This window comes from Passer domesticus, chromosome 5, assembly GCF_036417665.1.
Source record: "Passer domesticus isolate bPasDom1 chromosome 5, bPasDom1.hap1, whole genome shotgun sequence".
NCBI classification, from domain to species: Eukaryota; Metazoa; Chordata; class Aves; order Passeriformes; family Passeridae; genus Passer; species Passer domesticus.
Window position 1 is genome coordinate 7,956,741 of NC_087478.1, and position 13,844 is coordinate 7,970,584.

The 13,844-nt window shown below is 38.2% G+C and overlaps 1 protein-coding gene across 2 annotated transcripts in view; it reads left to right on the forward strand.

Moving 5' to 3' along the window:
- The first annotated feature begins 5,294 nt into the window (after positions 1-5,294).
- The window catches only part of SEMA3E (semaphorin 3E), a 130,653-nt gene continuing 122,103 nt past the window's right edge, over positions 5,295-13,844 (forward strand). Inside the window, exons 1-2 of one of the 2 annotated variants that reach the window (XM_064421863.1) lie at positions 5,295-5,547; positions 7,024-7,494. In XM_064421863.1, the coding sequence (XP_064277933.1) occupies positions 7,380-7,494 (115 nt within the window). In that variant the 5' untranslated portion in view covers positions 5,295-5,547; positions 7,024-7,379. The remainder of the gene's footprint in view (positions 5,548-7,023; positions 7,495-13,844) is intronic. The other variant, XM_064421864.1, reaches the window with a different exon arrangement.

Sequence of the window (13,844 nt, forward strand, 5' to 3'; positions counted from 1 at the left end):
CGAAATCCAATGATAAAGACTTTCTTCATGATAATAATAATAAAGCAGATGAAAAAAAAATTGTGGTGTAAAGAACACCCAAGTTCTGAATGTAGAGCCAGGTCTTTTTGTTTCAGCTGTCACACAGCAAAGGGCAGTCAGCCAGTCAGACCAGAATTTCTCTTACACAGAGTGTGGATGCAGGGAGGGTGTGTGAGTACAGTTAAGTGGCTAGAAACACAGCAATGGATTTTGTGGTTTTCTCCTTTGAAAGCTATTATCTGGTTAATGCTGGGATTTCTGAAGACCTCAAGGGAAATAGATTTTTTCAGTTCTCACCACACTGGAGGTTCTTTTCTTGGAGAGGTTTTGTACAGTCTGAAAGGTTGGAGAACTCCTTCCCAAAGCTCCCCATGGCTGCAGTGGGATCAGACACTGCTCACCAGGAGCTGCTGCAAAACACAGGGGATTTGTGTGCTTCAGTACTCAGCATCCCAGCACCTGGGTGTTAGCTGCCTGACAGCTGTACAGGGATTCAGAGCAGGATATATACCTAGGAACATCTTTAAGCCACGGGGAGATTTAATGCTTTAACCACTGTGACACAGAAGCGTATCTGCTAAGCTTCTTTGTGTGCTGAAGTTGAATACAGACAGCTCTCTTCCAAGCACACCCTCTGCTGAAAGCCAGAAGAATTTCTTTAGATTTACTTCTTCTTTCCCTCAGGTTTTGGACCCACGTTGCTGTCACAAGAAATCTAATACATTCCTGAAAGCAGATTATATCCCACTGCTGCAAATGCCATAATATTTACCAGCTCTCTGTGTTTGGGATCTGTCATGGCATATGCCTTCCACTTCTAGGAGTAAAAATGCAAACTAAGTGTAGCCCAGAACTTGTGTCCAGACCTGATGATGTCACCAACTTGCTCAAATAGGTACGTGGAATATTTTAGTGGGCAATAAAACTGGTACTGATTTTTCAATATTCTGTATCAAAATGCATTTGTAGCTTTGAAACTTGTAATTGATTTGCAGTCAAAATGGTTAATTTTTTAACAAATGTTTTTAATTTCACCTTAAGATGATAATTTCATTAAATGATGGTCATAGGTTTCAGACAGAAAATGTGTAGGTTATAATTTTGCACGTCTGATCATGGAAAGAAAGGTATTGTCTACAACTGTCTCCAACAGTGGCCAAATCACTTATTCCTCTGCACAGAAATTAATAGCTAGGAACTGAGGCCACAAAATGGCACCTCTAAGCCATAAACAAATCATCCTTTCTTAATTAGTTATTTGTTTGTTCTTTTGTCTCCTTTTCAAATAATGAAGCACCAAGAAGAAATGAACCAGAAGCAAAATGCTGTAAAGGGAGAACTAAACAGTATTCACATTGATAATTTGGTTTAAAAAAAGGCATCATTAATCCTTAATAAAATATATCCCTCACATTGAGTTAATAGGAAATATCTAACAGATATAATTACTTAATATTAGACTTTTGACAATTACATTTTTATTTCCTGCTCAGTGATCAGGATAGGAAATATGTCTGGCCATATTTCATCTTCAACAAACAGCTAACTGTTTCATTTTTTTGAGAGACTTCAGTAATTATTTAGTAGCAAAAATATCATCAAAAATACATTCCTCTAGAGAAATCAGTAATTTGATTTTCATCCATAACTAACCATACAGATTGCTGTGACCCATGTGGTAATTGTAAGTCAGGCACATGGAGTTGATTTCAGGAGTAAGATACACTGATATGCCTGGTTTTTGGTCCAACCTATAAAAAAATATGTTAAGAGGCCTGAATTTGAAGAAAGAAATATTTACTCCTGTTTTTTATAGGTTAGCCAAAATACCAAATATATGCCCCAAACAATATTGATATTACCTGTAATTACACATAGAAACAATGTTACTGCACCAAGGACAGTCTGTTTCTATATTTACCTGCCAAAACCCTGTCCTTCTGGAGTTGAGGAATGTAATTTAATTGAGACTCTTTTTCTTCTTCCAGAGAATTAATTTATCATGTAATTTTGTGGCTATTTTGAAGTACAGGTTCATGTTCAGTCAATCTCTTTTGCTAATTAATATTGTCTAAATTTTATCTTGGATCAAAGAGAATGCACTGTGTATAAAACAAGACAAATAACACTTCCCTGTCCTGGAGACATCTCATAGAAATGCTTCTAGTTTCACAAAGGGTTAAGGTCCAACTCCTGATGACAAAAGCAAAGACCTAAAATAATTCCAGTCTGAAAATTCCACAGAGGACTAAGTCTTATTATTATTTACTGCTATTTCCTTGTAACAAGCAAGATCTGGCAGCATTCTTCTGCTATCAGTTAGCATATTCTCCTGAGGGTCAGTGGTGTCATTGAAGTGGTGGTTCTGCTCCTTTTTCCTTGAGAGAGATTCCAGAAGATATTATTGAGTGACCTGTAGGATCAGCTTTTTTGCTTTCTTGTTGTGTCTTGCTAGCACTCTTAAATGTGTCCATGGAGTTTTCAGGGGTTTCCTGGGAGTTAGGATGCTGCATAACCTGACAGAGTTTGGTGTAACCATTTCTCCCAGTACAGCTCACATGAGGGAGTCAGTGGCCAGTTTGTAACAGAGACTGGAGCAGACATGAATTCCCACCTCAAAGGCAGAGATAAGGCAGAGGTAACTGTTACATGATGCATTATAGATTTTTCCTTCAAATCCTACATCTATTATAAGATTTTTTTATGACAGAATTTAAAAGTCAACATGTCAATATGAACTGCAATGCCCAGTGGACAAGTAGTATCGTAAAAAGATTTACAGATGAAGAACTGTAAAATAAGTTGTTATCTAAGCCATTTAAATATTTTTGTATTAAATAAATGGAGATAACATTACCTCTGTGCTATATCTACTGCAGGTACTGTACTAATGCAAACACAGGTATCATTAACTTTGGTGAAGGCCACACAGATCCTTTTGGGGTTGCTCACCTTCTTTAGGTCTGGTCATAGTCAGAGACAGAAAAAAAGAGAGAATTCCTGCTTTGGTTCAGTATATTGTCATCAGAAGAAAGAAGCAGTTTTGTAAATTTTAAACCTGGTTTCTAGTTATGGTTATGGCAAATCTTGGACCACCCCAGCTTTAAATTTTCTAAACATTTCATTTTGCTTTATGGTTATAATGTATAGAATTTGTTAGTAGTACTAGTAGCTGCAGATCTACTTATTTATGTCATGCTCTTGCGTTTACATTTCATTCTATCAGTTAAACTTAAACCAGTTCACACAGTATGTCAGAAGTATTTTGTGTTAGAGTTCTTGGATTTACAGGCTGAACAATTTCATTACTATTGCTCTGGATCTGCAGCAGCTGTATCAAATCAAACTATGGTTCACAGACTTCACATAGCAACTCACAATTAATTTGTAGTTCTTTTAATGGACTCTTTTACTGTACATAAAGACTGCATATGTACACAGCAACCTTTTTTCCCTCCCTTTTAAAAAATCTCTTCATCTTCCTCTTTAGCATAGTGTAATTATAGGGATTCTACACTGGCAATCAAATACAGGGTTTGCATTTGAATTTTCAAATACTCTTTACTTACAGGCATGTTTTCGGACATTTTTTTAACTTGTCTATCAGCATTTACTTAAATGGCAATTATACTACTGAAACAAACTCAGGTTTGACAGAGATGTGTTGTATTTGCCTTATTAAACAGAAAATAAGAAGTAAACCCACCTTGTTTACTCTTCAAAGACCCTTGTACTGTACTACATGAGGTCTCCACAGACCTGGGGGTTTGTGTTTGCACTGATCTAAGACTGAATCCTAATATTTGAACATCTGTGTTGCCATCCTTCCACTTACTATTTAAAACTGTATAGGAAAAAGTCTAACCCCTTGGGGCAGGACTGTGTACCTTTTAAATTGAAAAGATGCTGAGGTATAGAGCTTGACTGCCTTGCCTGAGGCCACACATTTCTCTTGGGTTGAAATTGTGTGTACCTTTCCACCACTTGCTTTGCCGCAAACTTGTGTAAGGTTGTAAGGGCTTGCAATCCTCACACAGCAATTTGTGAATTATAAAGAGAGGATTCACCCTGTGAGAACACAAATTTAGGAGGAAAAAATCTATCTTCTTCAGATACCTGTATGTGAATTTTCCTTTTCTATTGTTAGGTTACTTTGTGTGCAGACATCTTCCCCCATGCCTAGCAGCAATTCCCAGATTTCTTGCTGACAGCCAAAGCCTGAACATTGAGCAGCAGCTCCAGCTTCTGCCTCTGTGCCTTTGCCCCAGCCCTTCCCTCGGCAGGCAGGGAAGGAGCCTGAGGCACCCACACAGCCCACCCTGCTTGAGAATCAGATTTCAGACAAAAAAGCTTTGTCCTTGGGCACAAATATGAAAATCAGCTTGTTTGGGTATTTCTGACTCCTCTGGAGCTCCAGCCCTGGGTCACGTTGTGTTTGTAGAGAGCCAAGGAGTTGTGTAATGGCTGGGATATGTGGGGGTAGAAATGCAAGTGAGTACATGCAAGCTCAGGTTGGTGGGGGAATTGCCCTTATTTGTAAGCGTGTATTTGTTTGAGTAGACCTGCTGCACCCTACATCTTATCTAAATACAAAACAAGGCCCACAGCTTCTAGCAGCTCCCTTGTGCTCCCTCCTCCAGCTCCCTTTCCCCTGCTGGAAAATGAAAAAAGAACTTTAATGTTGGGGAAATCGTTTTGGATTTGCCACACTAACCTTTTTGGTACCATCTCAGGATAACCAAAGTGTACCTATTTAGTCTGTTAAGCATCTCAGATGCCAGCTGGCGTAATAAATAACACCATATAGCAGTTGGGAGAGGAGTTCTAGAGAGAGACAAGATTTGAGATACTGCACTAATATTTGCTTTACTCCCTGAATATGGTTTTAGCTTTCATAGTGTAAGCTCACATTTGGATTTTTTGTGCACTTTTTGAAAGTACATGTCATAAATAAGAAAAAGTATTAAATTTTCCACAACAAGACATTTCAAAGGAAAAAATTCCATTTGGACTACCTCAGAATCAGAAATGTTTACATTTTGTAAGCTTATGATGACAGAGAATGAGCCTTTGAGAAATGTCTTAATTGTATGTGCGTGAGATTTTTTCTTTCTTTTAGGAAAAATGCAAATATTTCAATAAGAACTCAACAAAAGGGGAGTCTTCACTAACCTTGACAGGGACCAGATCATGCTGCTTTACAGCAGATCTTAATGGCCAAAGGCAGAACACCTGTATGCCTCAGTAGCACAGAAAGGTGCCAGTAATAACAATTCCATCAGGTGGATACAAACTCATCCCTGCTGAGGTCTGTGCTTGCAGGCAGAGCCTGCATTGCCTTCTCCACTGACAATATCTCAAGTACTCATGCTGAGCTACTCCCAGACAGCTGGCACATCAGCATAAAATCCACTGCAACCAGCAATTGTGTGCAAGAATTGGAGCAAAGAGCTGTGTGATTTAGCTCATGCTCCCGAGGTTCAGCTGCTGCTGGCACAGCTTCCAGCTGATTCAAAGCAAGCCCAGGTATGTGTACATGACCTGCTCCTGGAGAACTAACAGGTAGACATGACCTGCTCCCTGCTCCTGATTATACAGCAGCCTCCAGGAGTCCTTGGGCATTCTGATGATTTACTTCTGTCCTTTCACCACAGCTGCATTTTTTTTCTCTGTCCTAGTAGTTCACGTATTTTATTCTTCTTGAACGGATCTGTCCTCTCCCATCCATGTATCCTGCTATTACATTTATTAGCATTTCATTATATTATTGTTCTGGGTTCTTTTCAGTTTGCTGGCATACAGACATGTCTTATTAAATCTTTCTCTCCAGATATTATTATCTCTGGTTGACTACCAATTTTTTTTGAGTGCATTATTGTCAAATGCATATATTAGTTTTCGTTTTCTTTTCTTTGTGATTCTTTTTCTGTAAAAAACAATGAAAATTATAAAGACTTAACATGACTTTAATGCTTCATCCTATTAAAATAGTGTAATTGTTAATGTCTAAAATGCACCTTGCATAGTCCTAAATGATTATATGTATGAGATCTTAATTACATAGAACTTTCTTCCTTAATTAATGTATTCCAGACATCTGTAGTTTTTATGTATAAAAACCTAGTTCTTGCCATGGGTATATTTTAAGTCACAAATGCAAAAAAAGAGATGAAGTTTTCTGGTACTTGTTAGCAGTGTAAGAGGTAGCTGCTTGGCAATTTTAAATCTGATGCTGTTAATCATCACAGTGCTTTGATCAGGCTTTTATAATTTTTTAAATAATGCCCAATTCTACAGGCATCTGTTCAGATCAATAATTTTACTGGCATGTATAGATGACCTCAGATTCCAGACTCAGAGACATTTCAAATGTAAAAGGGAGAAGCTACTGTATAAAAGCACATAAGAGGGGGGGAAATGTAAAAAGCAGATCCTTTTTCTTTAAAGTGAGGAAATGTATACAGCTATACTCTTTTTACCCTGATCCACTTAGGAGCATGCTGTTTAACGACACTAAGTGATAATGTACTTAAATGGTTAATGCAAGGGTTGATCCTCCTCTAAAACTGAACTGGGAACAAAAGCTGAAATGACTTTTTGAAAGGGAGGGACAGGAGGAATTCTGACCCTTCTCCTGGCGTTTTACAACGCGAAACCACAAAGCAATTGAGGAATCAGTGCACGGCACGTGGATTAAAACGCTTCCTAGAAGCAGCTAGGACTGTGCATTGCCTAAACCCTCCCTGAACTTTCTCAGTGAATACAGCAGCCTGACAGCCCGGCTTCCCGCTGGGTGGATCCTGCAACTCCAGGAGGGAATGGCACTTCTTGTTTTTAATTAGCAAAGGTGAAGGGTGAATTAAAACTAGCTGTTTGGCAAGTCAGAGCAAGGGGCTGAGTTCTGAGGAGCACCAAGGAGGAGGGTGCTTTCTCCTTTTTTCCGTGTGGGTTTTTTTTTTTTTTCCCCTCCCTCCCTCCTTCTCTGAATGAATTGCCTTGCAGGAGGGACTGAAAATACAGCTTCTTCCTGAATCCACTGGCAGAGTTACTAAAGACAGCTCAAGACACAACACTGCAGAGTAACGCCTTGGAATGTCCTTGCACTTTATAAACAATTGTCCTAGGGAGGGAATATTTTTACATGACATTTGCACAGCTTGACAAATGGCTAGCTGAGGCTGTGCGCTGCTCTGATGAACGTTGAATTTCCCACAGAGACACCCCACAAACTGACCAAAGAGACACATCTAACTGCACTGGCAAAGTAGGGGAAGTTGGAGCCTTAAAAACACCCCAGCAAAACAACAAACAAACAGCAGCCGTTCCGTGAAGAGAGCAAGAAATTTATCCTGGGCAGGATGGCATCTGCTCAGGACCTTCTCATCCTGGCACTGTATGGCTTGTTACTAGAGCTACCGGCTGGATGTCACGCAGCAGATACAAGGCAACCAAGGTTACGTCTGTCACATAAAGGTAGGTCAGTGTGCCAGGTTTTTAAAGACTTTGTACTGTGCAAGTTCATTGCCTTCACTAAATGTATTGCATCGGGATTAAATTATGGTCCTTCAATAGAGTAAAATGTTCCTGTTCAGAAATCTTGTGAATTGTTTCCTTGTGCTAAACTGCATCCTAGGTTAAGTTTACTGGATTCTGGAAGACTTAAGGTACTTGGAGTGATGATTTTTAGACTACTATAATATTCTTCTACCTGAAAGTGTGTTAGATTTGCATGCCATTCTCTCTTACTCTCCATGCTGTAAGAAGGCTGTCAGGTCTCTTAATAAGAGGGAAAGAAATGGAGAAGATAACCTGAAATTATTGCTGAATAAATGTGCATCATGTAACCCTTGAACAATTAAATGTCTGTTTCACTTTTAGAATTCTATCTGTCTACAAATATAGCTAAGGCAAAAGGACTGAATTCCTGTGCAAACATATGATTCATTTTCTAAACTAGCAAGTGTCATCACACTATAATTAAAATGAGTACCTGCCAATGTAAGTCTGCTTACCATTTAACTGAGTTACCCAAAGGAAATTTTTTTTTCTGATATATTTATGTAGAATACTTATAACTTTTATTTTTTGCTTAAAATTATTTAAATCTGTTACCTGAAAGCTGAATCATTTTTCCTTTGCTCCTTAAATGTCTCTGTTCTGTTCTGGACTGCATGTGATTTAAATTCTTCCCTATGATTTGGGTTTAATCCTGTATATATATAAAATACCTGTGCACAGCCACGGCATTTGAGTTCTCTGCAGCAGGACATACATTTGTAGATCATATACATAGACAGGTATGACAGATGGTCATTGCAATAGGAGAAAGAAATGTAATTGTGCAAAATAAAGTGATGATTGGCCAATCAATAATGTTTGGATATTACCTCTTAGGCACAGATGAAAACAAAATGCTTTTTTGCTGACATAGTTGGGAGTGAGAAAATTCCAATTTACTCAAGAGCACTTCAATGGTTATGGAAGTGATAACTAAGCTATATCAGTGTGAAGTACATTAGAATACCTATTTTAAGAATGGCTAAGTTTTAAGAATTAGCAGCATCTAGAGCTCCATGTGTATACAGCTTTTCTCTTAACAAGGTTTAATTGTGTTTTATATAGCAAGCTAAATTACCAATTATAAGGAAGGGAGAAGCTGAATAGGATAATTGGTCTGAAAGTCTTGCTCGGAAGCTATAAGAAATGGGGTTTGCTTTTATAGGGCTATGAAATGTTTTAGAGAAAGAAGTATTTTTCATGGAAAGCTGTCTTGTAAGTAAACAATTAATTGCTCTGAATGAAATAAATTATATGACCCCTTTTAACATATAAACCACTTTTCTTTTAACCTATGGTTTCAGAGTACAGTAGGAACGAGTGCCAAATGCTGACTGTACAATCCTTTCACATCTCTTACTGTTGAAAATGTGTATTTGAATATTGATTTATTTCTATCAGATGTAACTGCTAGGGCTATAATTGTTAATGACATTGTTTGCTTTTGATGGAGTAAGGGGGATGAGAAAAGCACAGTAAATGAGACAAATAGACCAAGCGTTATGTTGGTTCAGGACTTTGGCTTAGCTGAAAATTTTGGCAAGCTCCCCACTATGGTGCTGTGACTATTAACTGCTTCTCTGCTCACTTGTAGTAGTAATTGCTTTCCAATGGTTGGAACTAGTGTACATTTCACTGCATACTGCTTCTCTTTTCAGCACTGAGCCAGTAATTTGGCCATAACACATCATAACTCTGATACCTTCAAAGAGATCTTAAAACATCAGTTTCTCACAGAGGGCCAAACCTTACCTGCCTGATGGCAGTTCCCTCAGATCCAACAACACAGAAAGATCTGTCCTCATAAATTCCCTACCACAGTCACACATATCAACATGTTATATTTCCCCTTGTACAATACACTATCACATTTTTCACTCTTAGGAAATGTGGCTGATTTTACAAGCAGCATTGCAGTCAGGGAGTGCCTGACCACATATCCCCAGCCAAAGGGTGGAAATGGCATACCTGCCTGCCACCCTGGGAACAGCTATTGCAGCCCTCCCAGCCAAAAGAATGTAGCGACCAAGCATGAAGACAATGAGCAAATGTCACTGCTGTCCTCACTAATCAAACAGGAACAGCAGGAGGGACCCTCATCTTAATTGCATTTGCTGCAGAGAAAGCTGCTCTGGGTACCAGAGAGGTTGGGGTAGTTACAGGGAGATGGTCGTGCACCCTCTGTATGAAGGTGCTTCAGCCTGTCCTGTGAGTTGTTGCTGTGGCACAGAGGATGAAGCCCATATGTGCAGATTTTCAGTGTGGAGTAGCTGCAGCCTCAGATAAAAAATTCACTGCAAAGACCCTGCAACATGGAAGTCAGCAGGCCTGCTGACTGCCTCCCTTTGGAACTGCAGACGTTGGTGGCTAATTGGCATCCAGGCCCTTGCAAGATATGCCAGTGCTGACTGGAAAGTTAAAAGCTTCTGTGACGAGTATGATGAGATTATGAACATCAGATTTTTTTTTTAATGAAAGGATATTTAAAATCAGTCCATTTTAAAGTCTTGTTTCCTTAGAGCCAAGAGAATGCTTGCAAGAATGAGTCTTCTTTGATTTTTATAAATTCACAAATGATCTCTTTAAATCACTTTTAGGGTGGTGCTCAGTGAAAGTGAGTTAGTGGTCTGACAGTGAATAGGAACCTTTTGCTCTCACAGCAAACCAGACCTTCACCTGCAGTGCACACGTCTCCAAACCCACAGCAACAAGATCAGGTCCTAACCCTTGCAGAGGGGTCGCCTGATGGATAGGAATACCACAATCCCCCTGCCAATTAAGGGATATATTGTGCAACCTCTGTTTGACTCCATGGCCATTTACTTTGCTTCGGTGGGAGTTAATGAAAGTCCCGCATTCATGAACTACTGTTAAACCTGTCAAGTCATTGCAGTCACCGTAATGGTGATTTTTGCTAAGGCAGATGATGGTCTCCATTCACAGTAAACTCAAATGGGAATCTGGATGTTTCTTTATCAGATGTGACTTGATCCTGTAACCACCTAGCAGTCATTTCATGGTTCTACCTTCATTTTTAGCAAGTTGAGATAGGTTTATATCCAGAACTTGAAGGTGTTTTCCTCAAACCATCATCTTGTGTCCATTAGGAAATTTATACTGCAATCAGTACCACTTGTGGTACTAGTGTTATGATTGCACTAAAGATCAATGTTTGAAGACAACCAACCAAGATCTGTGTACTCCAATAGCTTCATGTTGATTTGTAGAGATAAAAATGTGTTATAGCTTGTTACTATTATAGAGAAATAGATGTCTGCATTATTAGGTTATGGGTTGACAACGTCATTTAAAAATTACTAGCTCATTTTACATAGAGTACAGACTCTGGCTAATGAGCTGTTAATGGGAGCCAAGCTTCAGCCCCTATTCTTTATAGGCTGCTGGTTAAATTCTTTCCCAGTATCCCACAGTTTGAGTTCTCGCAATGGGAAATATATAATTAAGGTGAAATCAGCACACACTGCGTGTTAAAAAGAAACTATTTACATTACAGATTGAAATGGATTGAGTTTCCAGAGGACAGGAGTGATATATTTTTATAAGCCTGACAGAGCTACGCTGGAAGCATGTGGGCCTGAAAGGCACATGAAGGACATAATTGTCTAATTCAAGCATTATGCATGGTTTTCTTTGTATTTCTAATTGGTTTGGGGTTGTTTTTTTTCTTCCTAGTTGATAATTATGGTAAAGAACAAAGGTAGTGCAGTATGAAAATGAGATGTTGAGCCTTTAGAGTGGTCTGTATAGTTCTGTTTCTGCAGTGGGGTCTGGTGCAGTTACGTGCAGCACTTTGCACATCTTGAGGGATCTGCTTTCTGTTTTACCCACTACATTCTCTTGAGTAACTTGAGGGGTTTTGGCATTACTTGACCTCAGGTTGTGTAGCTGTGCACTGGACACTGCTCTTGTCTGGAAAAAGTGTGTTTAAGAGGTGGGTGTGCCTGCCTTACCCATTGAAATGTGTCTTTTTACCTGTTGCTGGAAGTGCTTGCAACTTTCTACAGTAGGGTCAAGCTGCAGCAGGCAGAAGGAGCAGACTAAACTTAGAAGGAAATCAACCGGGATAAAAAAATGTATTCTCCAAGCACAAATATTTCAAATAGTAACATACTGCTAAGGAAGGGAGAGATTAAATTTTGCAGACAAAAACTGATGCTCACCATGTTCATAGTCAGATTTTAATACGTAAAATGTGTAATATAAAACATTTAATGTAGAAGAATTTAGGTTTTTTAGGGCTGACTAGTCATCCTGGAGGGCTGCTGAGGTCTGTTACAGGAGAAAAAATATTTCATTGCCATTTGCAGGAACTGCAGTTTCAACACACCTACTTTAACATTCCTGATATTTGCAATTTTGAATTCATTGTAATTAAGGCTAAGAGTTTTACCATGTTTATCCATGATATCTTACTCTATTCTCTAGCTAGCGGGCTGTAAAATTTACTCAGGGGCTAACAACTACATTGAGTAACAAAAATGTAGGGAATATTTAGAATGTTATTTCCAAATTCTAAAGTAGGCAAATATGTTTTATAAAAGTATAGTATTTTCAGTTAGTTATCAACTGGCCACTTAAATCCTGGCTAATTAATGACTAACCACATAACCCATAGCTGAATCATGACTGGTTCAATTTCATACATGAAAATGTTTTCTATTTTTAACAGCTTTCACTAGTTTTGAATGACTAGGAAAGAGCAGTTTTCCTACCAAAGCAAGTTCAAATTCAATAATGGTGTTAATTCATGCTTGTTATAAATCACCTTGACTTTGTACCAGGATAAAAAACTGACTTTTGTTCTTTGCTTACATATAGTCCAGAGAGATCTATGTGCAAAAAAGTAGAGGATATCATATATGTATTCACACACACGTATATACATATAAACATATCTGTAAAACAATACAGATACATATAAATATATTTGTAAAATATGTGTGTGTGTGTATATACAACAGATTGAAGTTTTTTGTATTTCTTACATTGAATTAAAGAGCAGTAAAATTCCAAGGGTTTGGAAGCTAATGGTTTATATTATGGGTCCACATGTAAATGTGCTAGGGTATAAGGGCTGATAACCAGAATTACAAATGTTTGGAAAAAACACGTGATGAGTAATATTTTATAATTTGTGAGGCCACATATAACTCAATGTCAGCTTAGAAATATCGTGGGCAAAGATGTACAAGCATCTCTAGGCCACTTACAAGGCAGAGAGGAGAGTTTTGCACCTCCCTTTGGATAGGCAACTGATTGTCTACCAACATTTAGGACAAGATTCAGGTTTGTTATCTACCCATATCACAAAGGGTGACTACTAGGAAGTTCTGGAGTGCTTACAAGTAATCCTAGAGTGATTTTTCTCACTGACACAGGAATTTTTTGGCAGAGAATTTATGCTAGTTCCTTTCATAACTGCATTTTGTTGACAAAGGCTGCTGTAAGTATGGCTGTAGCAGAGCTCTGAAGTGATAAGTGCCATGCTGGGGATGCAAGGAGCAGACTGTTTGCAGCCTAACATCAATCACTTTCGTGTTCCTGCTTTAAAGAACTAAGTACTATCTGAAGGTGCAAGACCAGAATATCCTGCATGTTGCTGCTTCTCTGCAGCTAACTCCCTGCTTTCAAAGTGATAACACCATCTGCTATTTTAAACTCTTCATCAGATATCGTACTCATCATTATTTCACTGAAAGCAGGCGTTATATTTTGCTGAAATGAAAACAGAATTAATGATATTTGCATGATTTACAGGATGGTGTGCAAGGGTGAGCATCTGTGTCAGGCCTTTTGAGAAACTTTTGATCAATAAGTATACTAAAATTGTACAGTGGAAATTTATATATTGTTAAAACTCCTGCCCTGGTTTTCAACTTGTAACCAGGTAAATATGATGAAGTTATAGCATGCAGACCGTATAATTACAAAAATCATAGTTTCTTGAAGAAATTCATAGCCTGTAGGGATAAAGATAACAATCTTTGTTTTACAGGGAAAAATGTCCTCGAGTACACTATTTAAAATGTTTTGTGTTGGTTAGTTAATGTTTGGCATTTATTTAAATCAGTTAAGGATTCAGAATTAAACATGAAAGAGCATGTTGAAAAAGAATGAAAATATTGCATTATAAAAATATGTAGTACTTTAGCCATAATTTCAAACTCCTCTTAAGAAGGACTTAAACAATTTTGAAGAAACAATATTCTAGGAGTTTTAAAAATAAACTCCATCTTTAAATTGAT